At 45.4% G+C, this 18735-nt stretch overlaps 1 protein-coding gene across 3 annotated transcripts in view; it reads right to left on the bottom strand.

Annotated features, from left to right (window-relative positions):
- Positions 1-18735, bottom strand: part of AUH (AU RNA binding methylglutaconyl-CoA hydratase) — a 1015770-nt gene that overhangs the window by 543156 nt on the left and 453879 nt on the right. For all 3 annotated transcript variants that reach the window (XM_069625642.1, XM_069625641.1, XM_069625640.1), the window contains exon 6: positions 8316-8372. In XM_069625642.1, coding sequence (XP_069481743.1) covers positions 8316-8372 — 57 coding nt within the window. The remainder of the gene's footprint in view (positions 1-8315; positions 8373-18735) is intronic.

The following is an 18735-nucleotide window of genomic DNA, read 5'->3' as shown; positions in this document are numbered from 1 at the left end:
AAAAAGGGCCACCATCCACCAGCACTATAGTGCATCAGTATTTATCCTCAACTGCCCTTTGAGCATATCTCAAGTAAAACAGAATTATAGTTGTTATCCATTGGATTAATGGATTTATGAGGTTGAATATGGCACACAACACTTAATTATCAGCAACAGCTGTGCAGACCTTACAATTCCTTTTGGTTAGTTCAGAAGCATCAGACCAAAAGAGCAGTCCACGTCACAGGGCTCTTTGCCATGATTCTGATCAATCCCCAAACAGAGCAGGACACATCAACGAATGACTGCATGCGTTGGGGAAACGGTTGGCGCCCCCTCACTGTGCACATTTCCTCATTGCAAAGCGATCCCTGCCATGCCAGCATGCGGGCACACCGTAGATGGCGAACCGCGGCAGTAGAACGTTGAAATGGCAGTGGACATTACAATGGTCAGCAAAGTAGCACCATTGTAAATGAGAGATTGTAGCTTGTGTCTGCTGGTGCGAGGAAACCGGGGGAATCTGCCATATCTCTGCACTCACTGGCATGTGGGAGTGGACTCCTGTGGAGTCAAAGGCTGTGTCTTTTTTTCAAATGAAGAGAACCTGGAGCACCAGTGGCCACACAAGCAGGAAAACGTAAATGTGCAAGAAGCATGTGTTTTCTGCTCTACCACCTCAAACGGAATTGAAATCGAACGCTATTTTTGAGGACATAGCAGATCCTGATGTGGTAGGAAGGAAGGAGGCAAACCTCTGTGGCAGGAAAGCGGCAGAGGAAGGGATGGATGGACATTGTCAATATTTAAGCAACTATTCATATGTGTTCAAATGAATATGTAGTTTATTAATTAGAGTGGCCCAAAGGGGTGGAGTGCAAACGCCTTAAGCTGATATAGGGTTATCTTGACGGAACATCCCAGGAGGAGGAGGAACTTCTTTCCTAAGGGAATGCTGATCAGATACTGTACAGTTGTGAACAAAGGTCCTGATTCACAAAGTCTTACATTTTTGGAGCAAATGAGGAGATGCCCGTGATGTCCTCAGATTTACACACACTACCCTTATACCCGACTCCTAAAATCTACAACTCGAGCATATTTGAGATGCTTATGTCCAAATGTGAATCACACATTTGCAAAATGGCATCTAAGAGATGATCAAGCAACAATGTGATGCCTTGAGAGCTCAAATATGGATGCACCTCAGTGGAGCAACTTGGCTGGTAGTCAATGTCCTTCCTTTTAAATCCTGTCACTAATGGACCCCTTATGTACACCTTTAATATCTTCGGTTTTATTTTGTACTCAGTTTACAAAGGCTAGTATTCATTTCTTGCATTGGGCCTCATTCCGAGTTTGGAGGTAACCACACCACTATTTGTGGCTTGGCTGCCTACAAACTCGTTCCGATTCTGGTGAATGGAGCAATTACCGGTCCATTCCAAAGTTGGCGGGACCGGTAATTCCCCATTCACCAGGGCCCTTCCCCATTCCTATTTGAGTCCCCATAGGGCTCAATGGGAATGGGGAAGGCGCTAATAACGGTACCGTAAATTACGGTACCGTTATTCGCTCTAAAGTCCCTTTGCGGGTTCCGTACTTAACGCCTGCTAAAAGCAGGCGTTAAGGAAGGACCTGCAAAGGGAACTCGTAGTAGGGCGGTAAGAGTTTAACAGCACCGGTCTCGTTACCGGTGACCGTTAACCCTTACCGCCCTACTTGTAATGAGGCCCATTGTGTTTTATTTGTAGGGCACTGTAGAGAGACAGAAATACAATATTGTTCAACAATTCTTGATTAAAATGCAAAATTGTACAATATGCAACTGTTTGTAGTATTATGGTTATGTTTTAATTGTAGATCACTGTAGCCCATACCAGTTCATATTTAACATTCAAAAACTCTAACAAAGGTTCACACCCAGCTCCCATGTCTGTTCCCTTATTCAACCCGATTGTTCAAATAACCTTGAATGTACCAATGGTTTGGTCAGGAAGCACCATCTAAAAGTATGCGCACAAGCAGTGCGTTTTGTGCTACACCGTGGGGAGATGTCTCAACGAAGGGTACAGCGTTTTTAAATGTGTGGCAGGCAGTTTGCCAAGTAGCAGAGCATTGCATTGTAGAAAAGGGCACATCATGTGTCGACCGATATCACAAATGTCGATGATGGGTACCATAGGTGACTTTGTCCTGTAGGTAAGACCCTTAACACACCAAATGCACAAGAAATGCAAAAAGTTGCAAAATAGAGCACTTTTTAAACATGCCTCTAACACTACCAAACTCAATAGAACAAGATGAACTCAAAGCAGAGTAAAAGACACAGATGACCTTCGATGAACCCTACTAAAATATCTCTAAAACACTGCAAACTCACCAGCCAAGACTGAACAAACAAGACATGTCTTCGCCACAAAAACACAACACTGCAAACTGCACGCACTCTACCGATTCTTCCGCAACACCCAAGATTCACATAAAACACCTGCATACAACCACCCACCAAACACCACACAAATGTCAATCTACTAAAAACATACCTGCACACAATGACAGGTTTATCCGAACTGAAGCCACCAACAGCACATCAAAGCACCTCTCAATCCCACTAACACATCCCAACCCCCTTCCTTTTGAGATCCGCCTGGAGACCATGAAAATGGCAGCGGTGTGTGGTATAAATCACAATAACATAACATAAAAACCCAATTGTCCCAACTTCCCTTCACCCAGGGACTGCCAGTAAATGTTCCAACTCTTAAAATGGCGCATAAAAGATGCAGTATCCTCGTTTCTACCTGCAGGTATTGGGCAATAATACTTAGATAATCAAGAAGGCCAATTGCTTTGTGAATAATATATTGTACCACTTTTCTCTCTGCCCCACTCACTGTTTCATCACACCAACAGTGTAATTCCTGGATTCAAGGGCATTGATCAACTGCCCTCAGGCTTCTAGGTTCTACACAGGAGGATTGCATTTAGGAACGGCAAACAGTGACTGAATCAGAAGGATGGATTACCTTCTATTGCCCACTTTTGTGTGTTCCTTGCGGAAGTAGTTACTATGAGGCGGAGGCGTTTGAAACTCCCTATCAAATAAGGTTGTGTAAGGAGGGTCAGGCCTCTTCACTGTTAGTTATACAGAGTGCACTGTGCACACCTTGAAAGAGTGGCGTTTTCCATGGTGCAACTTGCTGTGAAGCTGGATTTGAATTTCCAAAGCTGGCAGAGGTCTCTAAATGTCCTTTGCAGGAACGGGAGTCTGCTGATGGGCGATAGTGGTCTACTGCAGTGGGATTGGTGTGGGCTTGTTTTTTGTTTTTGTATAAAGTGGAGTGATCTGTCCAACCTTCAGGTTTCTGGGGACTTTTCATGCCTGGGGTGAGGGCTGAGCAAATGATGTCAAAGGAAGCATATTATTCATTTGGAAAAACTCTTGAGCCAAAGTGAATGGAAGCAGTGACAGGAGGAGCTTGTACTTGTATGCTCAGATGTTACTTTTAAAACAGCGAGTGAGAATGAGGGGACTCCTGATACTTGGACGAAGACCTGCTCTTGAATTTCTTGGTTCGGTTTGTTGGGCATGAAGTAGAGATGTCAATGAGTATTTGCACATTTTCATAGCAGGACAATTAGCACAGTCGTGGGATGTGTCTGCTGTATTGTAGATAGGTTTTTGGAGTTAACTGGATGACTCATGCCTTAGTACCCCCACAGAGAGGTTTGGATGGCGTTTCATTGAGTTGATACCGTCTTTAATTTGAGAAGCTTTTTTGTGCATGATGTTACCTTTGCATTCTTTTATGACTGCTAGTAGAGTGCACTATTTTTTTAGGCTTAGGGCTTTCATTTTTTTCTGCAGTTTGTAAAGTGCATCTCGGACTGTGTAGTGACACTGACAACCATAGCCAAGATTGTGTTGGTTTCTTTATTTCGTGGGTAAGGGGTAAGAAGGTGTGATGTTAAAATGTAATCTCACTTTTGTACACCCACGTTCTTCATGTTTTTGACCCATCTTGACTTCTCCTGGTTGATGATGAAGGAAATGGTAGGTGAACCAATGAGTGTGTTGATCTGTTCATTGTATTATTCTTATATTTAATGCAAATATTGACACATTTTCCTGGCACGTTGGACTTCCATGTTCGAGAAAATGCCCAACACAGCTAATTGCAGTCCGACTTGGAACATTTCTAAGTTTGGCTGGCTGTGTAGCACTGGGGAATGTGCTGCTGAGACGGAGGCCGTGTGGTATGCCTGCTCTCAGTGCACAACCACATGCACAATGTTTTCAGACAATTCTACAACATTGAAGCATTTCACATTCCTCACATCACGTCATCAATGACTAATATCACTTCATGAGTAAAAGTGAGAAAACCATTGTTTTTATTTTTAGTATATTTTTTTATTTGTATTTAATCAAATAGATTTTTACAAAATTGAAGCATATTGTCGCCTGATTAATTACTAAATTTTAAAGTTCTTAAGATTCTGTTTAAAATTCGAGTTTGAAGTTCAGTTTTCGAATAGGTTGTGTCAATATAGTTGGATCAAAATGAGTTAAAATTGGATGGTTGGTTCTTACGCCGATCACAGGCAGAGTCCACCTCAAGTCAGGATGGCTTGGTTTGTAGGAAATTTTATAAGCTGCATAATTTTGTAGGTCGCGATTAACCATTTTGTTGAGTCGCCGCTTATCAATCTGGCCCAGCATGATGGTTTGTCCATCAGGGCAAAGTCTGAAAGGGTGTTTTTTAGGTAGCGTGATCTAATCTGTTGGCTCGATGCACACTGGAGCAGCAGATGTCGTACCGATTCTTTTTCAGTTTGAGTTACAGAAACGACAGATTAGTACTTGATAGGCCTCTGATGGCCAAGATTTCGTTCGTAGGCAGCAAATTAAGTCTTGCTCACAAAAGGAGATCTCGTCCATGTTTATTTGGAAAAAAATGTATGGAGCTCTGGAGCTCATTCAGTTTTTTTGTGTTAGGTGGCGGGTGAGCTGCCAATTTATTTTTGTCTGCTGCTTCAAGCGTGAATATCCAGTCTTGCTCTTTTAGTTTTGGTGGAATTTTTACAGGGTTTTTAAATAAGGTGTCTTTGTCGCACCCAATTGAGTCCAGAGCAGCTGTGTTTGAGTTCCACCATGAGAGTAGTTTTTTAGATTGCGACACCTCTAGTTCTTGATTCATCACGTTGTAAATAGAAGGGGCAGAAGCCATCCGACACTTTCGATAGAGCATCAACTTGCTGGAATTGACCATTCCTGGAAGGGAGGACAGACTTAGTTTGTGTCGTATAGACGCTACCGGGGTGGAATTGGGCAAGCTGAGGACTTTCCTCCAAAACAAAGCTTTGAGTTTTGGCCATGTTTCTTGGGGGATGTTTAGCATTGCGTCAGCCCCATATATCAAAGTTGGAACCACCTTCTTTTTGTAGAACTCTAGCACCGGAACCAAGGAGAAACGACGTCTATTGCTTAGCCTTGTGCCGCCAGTGAGTGTTTTAGATCTTAACGACAGGTGCATGGAGTTTTCGTGCTGGGTGCTGTCAAGCGTGACTCCCAGATATTTGAATTCTTGTACTTTGTCGATGCAGTTACCATCTAGATTAAGTCGGATCTTTTCATGTTTTTTGTTGCGAGTTTCTAGAATCATGAACTTGGTGGCCTTTTTGTTTATTTCTAGAATGTTTAACTGCATGTACTGATGAAGATTATTTAGTTGTCGTTGAAGACCAATTGTCGTATAGTCGAGAAGAATGAGATCATCGGCATACAATAAACGGGAGATGACCGTTTTGTGTCATTTTGGAGGGAATGCCCCGACAGCTGCTTCTGACTCCTTAAGGTCTCCCAAGTAAGCCAAAAAATGTGCTGCTGCCAATGGGCACCCCTGTTTCACACCTCTTGCTGTAGGAATTAGTGATGAAAGAACCCCTTGTTGGTCTAGACGCACAAGCATGGTGGTGTCGGTGTAAAGTGCCTTGACGGGATCTAAGAGAGCTGATGGACAGTTCCAGGCATCTAGTTTGTTCCACAAGCGGGCTCTATTAACTTTTTCAAATGCTTGTGTTAGATCTATAAACACAATGAAAATTCGAGGCCCTCCTTCTAACACCTTATTTTTTAAGATGTTCAATGAAAGGATGTTAGCAGCTGTACCCAGGTTCTTTTTAAAACCTGTTTGAAAAGGGTCCTCACAAGGAGCTTTACATATTCCAATAGTAGCATGCCGAAGACCTTGGCTATCGAGTCTAGTAAGGCAATAGGTCTGTAATTTGCCGGATCACTCTTGTCTCCTTCCTTGAAGATCGGCACGACCAATGCGGATTTCCATGAGGGTGGAATAGATTTTAATTCCTCACAGCTCTCAAAGATTTTACTGAGAAGTCTAGACCATTCCTTGGGACAGGATTTCAAACATTTGTCACTCCATCTGGACCTGAGGCTTTAGAGTTCTTTAGGGTTTTAATCCGGTCTTCGATGTCTTCCTGATTGTTTAGTTTTACCCAGTTTGTGTTTTCCTGTAGTTGAGGATGGAATGGGCCCGGTGGATGGGCTTTGGAACAGATTCTTAAAGAACGTCGCCCACCTTTGCTCACTTATACAGGTTATCATTGAATTTTCCTTTGCTGGCGATGTAGATTTTAGGAGAGTCCCAAATTCTCGAGCTTTGTGTCCGCTTATTTCTTTCAGGATGTTTTCAGCATCTTTTTGGTAAAGATCAAGCCGGTAACTTTTAAGCCATTTTTTGTACTTTTTGTCATTGCTGCGGCAGCTGCGCTGGACGATATCATTGAAGATTTTGCCTTTCCTTTAATTCTTCTCATCTCTCATCTTTAGTCACTAGTATTTTATCATACTAGTGAATGGTTTGTATATTTGGTCTCCGTTTACAAGTGGGGGCTTTTTTATACACTGTCAGAAGCGGAATGTAGTCGGCTTGTTTTAATCGGTCGGAGTAAGCCATCCCATTGTATCTGGTCTCAATGTCTCTTATTGAATCGATCTTCAATTTTAACCTAGACCCTCTGGAGTTACTTTCTAGGTTGATGCTCATCATTTGTCTCGGTGGAGGTGATGCGGACCATGCCATAGACAGCGGGTTGTGGTCACTTGAAGAAGAGATCTTGAAACGAATATGTAGTTAATAGTAGCGTTGGAACCATCTCTGTCCCACGACGGAGATCTCCGTGGGTCAGGGGAAACCTCATCTAGATTGTGTAAGTCTCTTGATTTCATTAACTGCATCAATAAATGGCAGCGGTGGATGGTGGCCGATGAGTTGAGATGGTGATTACATCTGAGTAAATGAATTGCACACATGGCATTCAAGTCACCGCATATCAGAAGGTGCAATGCTAAATACACAGCCATTGCTTCATCAATTGCATCTCCTATCATTTCAATATAAGATAAAGAATCTGTAGAGGCCGGTTCCAATAAGTATTTGCAATGAAAATTGTTGTCTGAAGAATCTTGTTTTTGGTTAGGTCTAAGTTTGACCATTTTGCTTTCACCATTAAGAGTGCTTGATTGCAAAAAAGGGTCTTTTCTATTGAAATACCACAACCGTATCTGTAGGCTATCAAGAGGCCTAAAGAACATTTTTTTGCAGGTGCCAGGATTATTTCGTAGCCTTCAAGTGTTGGTTGCTGAGTGAGCCACGTCTCTTGCAAACAAATAAGGTCAAATTCTCTGAGGTTAAAACCGCCTGGCATGGTTAAGTGAACGTGTCCCTGAGTATTCCATGAGCACAATTTTAACTTATTTTTTTAAACCTGTAGATGCTGATCTTCCTGTAACAGTTGATCGGAGGAAATTAATTGCTATTTCTTTCTCTGAGTTGTTAATACTTTTGGGAGCCAAGACCACATACCTTGTAATGAAGTTACTTCATCTGCTGAATTTGTCGTTATTTGTTTGACAGGGATTTCTTGAGATGAATCTCACAATGGGTCTATCGTTTACTTGTGGAGTTCTGTGCTTGGATTCCGCAAAAGTGGTTCTGACTGAGTCATTGGTATGTATGTCACATGCAGGTTTTACAACTGTTGATACTTTAACTTCTCGATTGCTTCTCGATTGTTTTTATTTTTTGCAGATGTCCAGCAGTGGGGTTGAAGGATATGGCATCTCATGTAAGTTACAGTGCTGCCCTCCCCCCGTGTGTGCCACATTTAACCGGCAAACCTCAATTGTCTTTTTTGTGTGCAGTTGACACACCTCTATCTCATCGCTACTTCGGAGTCTGTACCTATTTTTACACAAATCGTATTCTTTGATGTGGCCTGAATAAATGTAAGGAACATATTCGTACCTGCACCAGGAATTATTGCCAATTTTGTTTCCACCAGCCCCATCTTAGCCGAGGATGCTAAAAGGAAAGACATACAAAAATACCATTAATTAACAGCCATTGGTTTAATATCACATCATCGATCTTTCTGCATACTAATGAGCACATGCGGAAACACGCAATAACGAAGTCTATTTTATTTCAAGCAATGCTGTTGGACTTGCTTTGCCTTTTTTCCTTTACAAACCTAGCATTAAGAACCCGTATTAGAATCTGCAATACAATGGACAACATAAAAGAAATGGCTTGAGACACTCTTGATAGCAAGAGGATAGATTTCCCTAACAAGCTGTTCTCCAATCGCGTACATATATTCAATGCTTTCAGATTCCGAAAACCAATCTGTGGATTTTGAAATACTGAGCTAGGAATAGCAAATACATCTTTCTTTCATTTACTAAAATGGACAAAACGATTTGGAGAGTTGGGGAGGACAAAAGTATTTCCTGACGAATGTGTAATCATGTTCTTGCTCGTCACAATGTCTGTTGAATTACTGGCAAATTTGTAAACCGTTGGACAGGTCACTTTTTCAACATGAATGTTGCGGATTTCTCATTCTGCACTTCTGACAGCTAAAGTTTGTTCTTTCTCCTGCCTCAGCTCTCCATCGTTCCCAAAGTGATACAGCTACGATTGGACTACTTCAAAGGAATCTGGCGTTTAGTGATGCATAAAAATATGTTATTTTACATGGTGGGTGCATTTGTTAGTCTGCATAGAGCACAACACCATGAATTGGCCCCTGGCTCTGACCCCACACGTTGGGCGTGTTTTTCAAAGAATACTAAAACCTATTTACAAGTATGCATCCTCCGCTGGTGACACTCCTCAAAGTACACACATATTGTTGTGCAAGTACTTTCCAGTTGTGCAAAATACCTTGCGACTACCACGGGAAAAGAAAAAAATGCAGTGTTTTGTAGAATGAAAGGGCAGTGTGGTGCAGCTTGCCACTCCAATTAATATCACCTCTCATCGACGCTGAACTTGTACAGTGCTGTAGTATCATGCTTAGCGGGGCACTGAGGTAAGTTGTCCTTAACCCTAAATTCTCCCCCAAATCCGACTCCACTGTGAAGAGCGCAACCTTCCTGGATTAGAAGAACAGGATGCTTCGTAACAGCGCATGCACCTGGGGCACATTTAAGCTCACTCATGGCCATACTACACGATGACTTTTTATAGGCAATTTATGCTAGATTTCTCCCACTTCTAAATGCTGTTACAATACCTGCTATCATCAATCTAATGATACTCAATGTATCTACCTCAGAAAGATCAAGGGCTGGTTTAGCCCTATCGGGATTCAAACCTGCAATCTATAGGCTGACCCCATGTTATAGTTTAGCACGTAACAGGGATCCTTTCAGACCCCTTCAAAACATCACATTCCGCACCAAACGGGCCTCGTGTAGCAATGAAATATAATGCCAGTCCAAAACGTATTTCCTGCTTACCGAGGAGGAATTGTTTTTTTCCATAGATCACTAAAGAGGGGAGCTGGATCATCTTTCATTAATCAACAGAGTCAGCCTTTATAGTTAGTGAAGCGAGACAAGCTATAAAGACAGTGAAAGGGCAACAACAAAATTACAGAAAATAACCCAATTTCACCAACAATGCAATTTACGGCCAAAGATCCTCAGGTAGAGCACCAACAAAATAAACTGCAAAGCAGGACTAGATACCGAACACTCAGGACCTACATTGACCTATTCCTACCCTGTTTACAGTAATTCCAGACATACTTTCTGTACACACTTAGGCTAAAGTGCTTTCTGACTTTTCAGGTGTGGCTTTTCAATTGCAGTGGTTTGCTTTGATTAGAGGATCATGCATCATATTCTGCTGGATTAACAGATGGGGCATTAATATGATTAGATCTTGCTGGATTTTGTTTTCTGCTTCACAGCCTACTGTATGTTAAGAGGGTTCACTGATGTGGCCCTGCATTGGCCAGGAGGATAGCTCAAGGGCAACGCATTTGTCTTGGAAGCAAGCAACACAGGTTCGAATCCAGGTCTCACACTTAGAAACCGTCTCGTGTATTAAGCGTGTTATAAAAGAACAATTAGTATAATATTATTTCATGTCACCGCTAATTTTATTGGTCATCCATGGCACAATTATCTTCACCATTTTAAACTTCTTGTGGACTTTTTTTGCCAATTTTAGGTAATCCTTTTGGTGTATATTGTATGTGAGCTTACAAAACTCAAATCATCTGTCGCCTTGATGGAGGTGTGATCTCTACAGCTTCTTACATAATGTTTCATTTAATACTGATACCAGATTCAGGACCTGGTACTTGCTGATAGGTGAAGCTACTGAGTTTTAACTCTACATTGTATTCAGAGTTTAATCTGTGCGAATAAGTAGTCTTGCTTTCTTAAATGTATTTATTTATTTATTTATTGTTCACCTGTTAGGCGCTTATACAGGAAGCAAATACTGTTTCAAAGCGTCCACATGGCAACAGGGAGGAGACAGGGGATGATAGACAATGAAATTACAACGTTAAATATTTAAACACTACTTTATAAGACAAAACAAAGGGGAGGGGAAGACAAACCTACTGTGCCTTGTGAGTGTTCAGAATGTGCAAGTGCAGAGGGGATAGGGGTATAGAATAGATGCTGTGGTGCTCAAGGAGAGCAGCAGGTGAAGTACTACGAAGAAAGGTAAGTGCAACCTGCAGTGGTGGAGGGTGAGCTGAGGCAAGTGTAGAGGATAGACAGCAGGAAGATAAGATGTGGGAGGTCAGGGCCCCAAGGATGTAGAAGGGCCATGCACACCAATCAAGCTACTGTGCAATTAGCTGTGGAGAGAGGGAGGGAAGGAAGAGGTAAAGAGGAAGATCATGAGGTTTTTCTGGAACTCAAGGAGGTTCTGCTCAAGACGAAGAGGGAGGCTCTTCCAAAGAAGAGAGCCCACTTAGGAAAGTGATCGAACACCTGCTCTCTGTTTAGCAAACTGCTTTACACACAAGCAGTTGGTGCAAGAGGAACGTAGGTGTCTAGAGAGGGAATATTTAGTCAGAAAGAGTTGCAGATAGAGTGGCCTCCGGCCCCAGACATCCTTGTGGATGATGCAGAGGGATTTTATCCGTGCTGTGATCAGGAGCCATTGAAGACTTTGTAGGGCAGGAGAGATGCGGTCCCTGGGATTGAGGCCAAGGATAAATCTTGCTGCCTTATTCTGGATTAGCTGGTGGGGTTGCAGAGAGGACAACAGTAGATTAAGGAGGAGGCTATTGCAATAGTCAAGCCTAGAGAGAACCCGAGCCAGGTAACATTGAGTATCTGGGGGAAGGTGAGGAAAGGTAGAATTCCTTTCATAAGGAAAAGTTGAAAGTGGGACTTCTTGGCAATGATCAGAGTATGAGGGAGGGAGGTAGGAAGGAGAGAGAGAGGAGTCGAAGATGGCTCAGAGGTTTCTGGCTTCCATAGAGGGAGCTGGGGGAGAGCCCATGAAAGAAGGCCAAAGTGAAGGGATGAAGTCGGATGCCGAATCAAGCGATGCAAGCAGTTCCTTCGTGGGTGTTCAGAAGAGTAGTTTCCGTGCCTCTGGATGCTCGGAATTCAGATTGATGGTTGTGGAGACCGCCAAGTTCAGTGTGGGGGTTAAGTTGGGGCAGGGCCAGCTTCTCAAGCAGTTTCCCCAGGAAAGGGGTGATGGAGATCGAGCGATAGTTGGTTGGGCAGGAAGGGTCTGCTGACAGTTTAAGGAGGGGCCGCAAAAGGGAGTGCTTGGGGAGGGTGGAAAAGAACCAGTAGCAAAGGAGTTGTTACAAATATCAGCGAGAACAAGGGCGAGAGAAAATGTTGTCCTTGATGGTTCTGGATGAGCAAGGTGCAAAGTGCTTGGAAGAGACCTTCTGGAGTTGACAGCTTTAGTGACTTCTTCCGTGGAGACAGAGGCAAAGAAGGAAGGAGGTGGGTGAGTGGTTAGGGGAGTCAAGGGGGGAGGGATGGGTTGGAAGAGTGTGTGGCAAGGCTGCTCATTATATCCTGGATTTTGGTGGTGAACTGAGTGGCGAGTGCATTGCAAACGGCCAGGGAAGGAATAGGGGCAGAGGATACTGCGGACGGGTTGGCAAGTTCCCAGCAGATTTTAAAGAGTTCAGCCGTGTTGTTGGACGCGCCAGAAACTTGTGCCTGAATGTGGGCCCTTTTCTTGGCATGGATAGAAAGTCTGTAATGCCTTTGGAGTAGGCGGCAGGCCATTTTATTCGAGGGTGAACCTGAAGCTTGCCACTTCCATTCTGCAGCCCTGCACTTACGTTTCAGGTCTGCAAGGTCCTTAAATGAGGATCATAAAGCGTAGAGTTCCCTACCACTTTCTAAACATGATATTCAGTAGGTATCCACATTGTGGGAAGCAGAGACAATGTGTCAGCTCCCCAGGGAACATTTTGGTTTTGAAGTTGCCACAGAGGAACAGCTTCCCATCAAAGCTACGCAAGAGTGAAATCATTTCAATGGTACAGACAATTGTCTGAAGTTCCTAGAATGTGTGCGCACCACTACAGAGAACCACAAGGCAAAGAAATGGTATTGTGCTTGCTCAGGAATGTGCAGAGTCACAATTTAGATTCCTGTGCCATACCGGAGGATAAATAACCATTTGCATATCGGTCTGGTCATGCCCACAAGGTATCCCACCATAGAATAGGTCATTTAGCCATCTCCTTTCTCAGCCGAGGGGTAGCTCATTTATGGGCATATGCTGAAACACTCATGGGCTTCACTGTAAGTCAGTAAAGGGAATCTATTAGGGATGTATATCGTTTCATTTCTCCGCACACAGGTGAAACTCCGGAGAGCTCCTTAATTACACAGCAATATCTGGGTAAAACCTGCCAAAAAAAAATGCAAAAATATATGTCCTGTGAGCTCTGTGAAGTATACAAGTTAAGGGGAAGATTCGCCAGGGGAGAGACATAAGTAAGCTCAGCTGCTGTGAGCAGAAGCATGGCAGGCACCCACAGCCAAAGAGGAGAATAGCAACAACATGGACTCTGGCAGGCATTGAGTTGGCTTCCCTGTGCAGGTGAGAGACTACTTGAGGAAAGGAAATAACCTGACATTGGGATCCGGGGCCTAAGAAGACATATCTAAAAAAAATGTGGCAGGGAGAGGAAAGGCACACCAAAGCACCAACGTATTGGTGAGGATCACTACAGGACAATAGCACCTGAATTACAGGGATTGGCAACCATAGCAGGCCTGTGCACTGATCCCCCTCACTCCTCATTAATATGTGCATAGAAAGTGAAAAACACACTGGCTTTAGCACTATTTACAAAATATCTACTACGAGTAGTACATGAACGGTATAGCCCAACCTTACACAGCTACTGGTCAAGCGATCACCCCCCCCCCCTCCCCCAGGCCCTCTGTCCATAAAATGAATAATAGGGCACCAAAGAAAGAACCAGCCTCGCACTTTACAGGACTCCAACCACTGCTATTATGGCAGACCTTTTACAACTAATCATGCAACATTTTAAATCAAGTCTTGAACCCACCTGAAATATTATTTTCGAAGTGCTTTTCTTGTGGAAAAAAATGTGACACTTTGTAAGTTTTTTTCCTGAAATACAGAAGAAAGAGTGTAGTATCTCATGCTCTCACGCTGACATTCTGTAATGGAATTATGAGCAGCCTAGGAGCACAATACGGATGAGAGGAAAGAGAAGGAGAGGGGGTGAAGGACAGATGGCAATGGCGATCTCTGAATAAAGCACGTATTTACGTCAGTAACCATGCAGTGTGGTCATTGTAGTACATCACACTGACAACAAGCTCCCACCTCATTCCTGGAGATCACCATGCCACAGACCCACGACAGGCCGCAGGGAAGAGGAAAGCACCCATGCCGCAGCAGGCTGCCCGTGGTTCCCAACGCGGGACTCCACAAGTACTGTACTCCATTTACGGTGAAGTCACAGTTCGCTGGTGCTGGCGTTTGAAGGGGGGGAGCAGCAGCGGGAAGGCGAGCATGGGCAGTGTCACTGCACGCTCGAGGGAAGGACCTCGAACGCATGCTGTGATGCCAGCAACGGCAGAGTTGTGTTGCAAAGCGATATGTCCGGGAACTGGGAATACCACTTAGTGCTGCAAAGCAATGCCACCGGGATGCGCTTCCAAGCGCAGTGATTGAACAATCCAGGTGGAGCGTGGTATAAGCTCCTGTAGAGCACAACATAATTTCAATGTTCAAGCCTCAAGGACACACGCCTTGGGGGAAACAGTGTGGCAACAAAAAGAAAATGCACAGATAACAAGCTGGAAAGGGGGAAGTGTGATCAGGGCAGCATGGCTCTAAGTCAGTGAAGCCAGTGCATCATGGCTCAAGGTAAGTGCAGGAGGCAGGGGGGCTGTAGGTGTTACAGTTGCAGCACCTAGTGCGCGGTAGTTTAGGAGGCAGTACAAGGAAGACTGGTAGTGGAGGAGCCTGGTACCCAGTGAGACACTGAGGGAGGCTTGTTCAAAGGAAGGCACCTGCAGAGGAGAGATTTACCCCTACCCTCTGCCTGGAGAAGCGTCTGACGACCAGAGAGTTGGAGGTAGCTGAGCGAAGGGCACTAGACGGAATGTATTTAGGATGAGAGTTGGATATAATGCGGGACCTTGCTTCTGGGTGAAAGTGAGGAAAGGTGGAATACCTCTGAGTAGGTGCAGCTGGAAGTGGGCCTTTTTTGGCAAGGTCCGTGAGAGAGAAGTAGAGGGTGGAGTTGAAGATGACGCCAAGGTTTTTAGCCTCGCAGGAAGGCGATGTTAGAGGGCCCAAGGAGGGCGGCAGAGTGAGAGAGGGAAAGCGGGAGCAGAGGTCCCAATGAGAATGATCTCTGTCTAACGGGCATTAAGGAAAAGATCATTAGAGGTGTACCAGTCCTGAATCGCGGATAGACAGTCGGGAATGAGCGAGGGAGGAGAGGAGGCTGAGGGAAGCCTGAAAGAGAGCACAGTGTCTTTCACATAACTCTGAAAGTTAGAAGAGAAGGTGGAGATCCGGTGGGCCAAAGGTGCCAGGTAGACATTGAAGAGCCAGGATGAGAGGATAGAGCCATGTGGGACACCACATGCGGAAAGAGAGATGGAGATTAAGGATCCAAGTTGGGCCTGGGAGGGAAGGATGTCAGCCATGCCAGCACCTGATTTGCGATGCCCAGCTTCCCACAGAGCTAGTTGGTCAGGGTGGCGTGATTGACTGTGTCGAAAGCAGAGGAAAGGTCAAGGAGGATGAAGACAGAGGGAGAGCTGGAGTGGAGGTTAGAGAGCAGATATTCATGGGTGTTCAGGAGAGCAATTTCCGTGCCTCTGGCTGCTCTGAAGCCAGACTTACGGTCATTGAGGCAGTCAACAGAATCAGTGTGGAGGGTAAGCTGGGAGATGGCCAGCTTTTCCAAGAGTTTGCCCTGGAAAGGAGTAAAAGAAATTGGGCGATAGTTTGCCAGACATGTAGTATCAGCAGAAGGCTTTTTAGGAGGGGTTCACAGGGGAGTGCTTTAGGAGCGGTGGGTAAGATCCAGAGGCAAAACAGTGATTGCAGAAATCAGTTATGACTGGAGCGAGGGTGGCAATGTGGTCCTTGATGGTTCTAGAGGACGACACTTTCATAGATCTGACTTATCTCGAGACATCAAGTGATGTCAGACCTAAGGAGGAAAAAGGAGGAGGAGAGGGAGAGGTGGGCAAGGGGGGCCTGAGAGAGGGAGAGGAAGAAGAAAGCAATGACAGAATGTCCTGGGTTTCAGTGGTAAAATGAGAGGCCAGGCCCATGCAGAGGGCCTGGGAGGGGACAAGAGAGAGCTGAAGACTGCAGTGGGATTGACCAGCTCCTTGCAGATTTGAAAGAGTTTGGCCGTGTTGTCAGAGGCCGCAGAGATGCGGGCTTAGATATGGACCCTCCTCTTGGAGAGGACAGAGTCTGTATTGTCTTTGGAACAGACAGCAGGCCAGTTTGTCAGAAGATGCGCCCGAAGCTCTCCACTTACTCTCAGTCACCCTGTACTTGCGTTTTAGGGGAGCGGCAAGGTCAGAATCATACCAAGAGTTGCACTTGGAGGTAGACTTCAGGCGAATTCTCATGACATGGGAAAGGGTGTCCAGAATGTTGAAGATAGAAAGATGCAGGTTAGAGAGGGCTGCGTCAAAGTGCAAGTCAGCTGCCGGAGTAGGAGGAGCAGAGAAAGTAGAGGCAAAGGCATCCACTGACACTCGCTTCATGGGCCGAATGAGCGAGAAGGAGGGTGGCAGTGCTCGGGTAGGATTTGCTTGAGGGGAAAGAAGTTTCAGGTGAGAGGAGAGCAGAAAGTGGACAGTCCAAGAAAGGAATGGTGAGAGAGTTAGGGAGGGGGATGTCTGAGGAGATGAGAACCAGAGAACCAGAGGGTAGAATGGAAAGGGAGAGAGAGTAGCATAGGTTGCAGAAAAGCCCAGAAAAGGGATTATAAGCATCCAGGTGGATGTTGAGGTCTCAGAGGAGGGAGGAGAAAATGAGAGGTTGAGGCAAAGAGGGATAAGGAGAGGTCAGCCCATTCGAGAGTACGAGGGTGACCTGGCCAGGTGGCCTGTAGATGGTGGCCACAGTTAGAGAGGCCAGGGGATCTAGAGAGGCTGCAGACTAGGCATTCAAAGGAGGAGTAGGCCTGCGTAGGAAAGACAGAGGCAGGGACCCAATCCGAGAAGATCAGGTCCACTCCACCTCTGGGCTGTAATGTTCTGGTCTTGGAGAGGATCTTGTAGCCCTCAGGGAGTAGTGTGTCAAAACTTATGACAGAGCTAGCTGTGAACCATGTCTCAGTGAGAGTGAGGACATCAAGGCCTAGGGTCTTTGAGAAGGTGACACGTCAGAGGAATGTTTGACAGCAGAGCAAGTGCTGAAAGTAGTTACATGGAGCAGGTTGCCACATTCGAAGGGCTTCTGGGGTGGGGTGCATGAGTGAGGTACACCCTGCAGAGGCGTTAGAATGGCTAAGAGTGGGCTGAGGCAGTAGATAGAGGTGACATAGGGGCCAGAGCAGAGGAGAAGGTGGGTGTCAGAGAGGCTGCTGAGGAGGAAGTGTCAGAGGGGCCAGAGAGGTGTCAGAGGGAGTGGCAGGAGAAGGGAGGAAATTGATGAGACACAGGAGACGCCTATCAAGGAGGAGATTGGGCTGAGGGCCCTCAACCATTATGGCACCATTTAGATAGACATTGATGATGGTCTTGGAGGATTGGAATGGGGCCACAAGGACCTCCCACCGGGTGCCCCCATTAATGGGGGAGGAGGAGAAAGGAGGGAGAACACAGATCATATGAAGGGTCTATAGGGAACGACAAAGGGGATGTCGGTTAGAGTCTGTTTGGAGGAAGCGCTGATGTGGATATCAACTATAGGGAGGCCTGTGTTGGAGACCAGGATATCCCTTTTGAACCTTTTCCTTTCAGACTTAGTGAGAGGGATAGGATAAGAGATAGAGTAGCAGTTTGAAAGATGGGAGAGATTGAGAGCACCTTAGAGGGTGCGAGGAGGCAAGAAGGGAGTTGATGGAGAAAGAAGCACAGCCCACATCCTAGCACCAAAGGAAGCACCAGACGGGGAGGGTTCTCACAGTAGGAGGCATACAGGAGGCAACAAATGGGACACCACAGGGAATCAAGGAGCAGTGTGGATGGCAGACAGGGGGGCACAGTGCAGTGCCAAAAAAACACCAAGATTCGACTTTCCTAAAATGAGGGGAAAAGACCTTGTTTCAAGACATAACCGCAATGAAAAAGGAAACATGACTTTCCTAGAGAGATGTGAGAGATGGACAAGCAGTACAGTTCAAGGAGATGCATATGCTCATGTGTGGTGTGATAAGAAAAGTAGAGTAATTGGAAGGGTTGGTCAGTTTAGCGGGGTGCTGCGATTGCTGACCCTCCACACTTTAGCAGAAGCAGGTTGATGGCTGCAGGCTTCTTGCTTCCCCGGGTGACACGGGGATACACCATCTGGGGCTCCTTTTGTGGGATCTGTCCTTCACTGAGGGGCCTGCACAGGCAGTGTGGCTGAGTGCAACAGTTAACTAGGTCCATAGTCCAGTCATGGGTCAGGAGAGGGCAGAAGGATGGAGCAGGAGAGGTCTGGAGCAGGAGAGGTCTGGAGCAGGAGAGGTCTCAAGGGGAGCATGGGGGAAAGCCTGGCTAATGCAAGCTGCAAGGCAGGATGGAGCAGGAGAGGTCTGGAGCAGGAGAGGTCTGGAGCAGGAGAGGTCTCAAGGGGAGCATGGGGGAAAGCCTGGCTAATGCAAGCTGCAAGGCAGCATAAAGAATTAAACTTTTGAAACTACAAGATGGAAAATCACTTGTAACACAGCAACACACGCAGAAAGCTTGGTAGACAAGGC

Source organism: Ambystoma mexicanum, chromosome 6p (assembly GCF_040938575.1).
Source record: "Ambystoma mexicanum isolate Mex_15411 chromosome 6p, UKY_AmexF1_1, whole genome shotgun sequence".
Taxonomy (NCBI): Eukaryota; Metazoa; Chordata; class Amphibia; order Caudata; family Ambystomatidae; genus Ambystoma; species Ambystoma mexicanum.
This window is presented reverse-complemented; position numbering and strand designations above follow the sequence as displayed.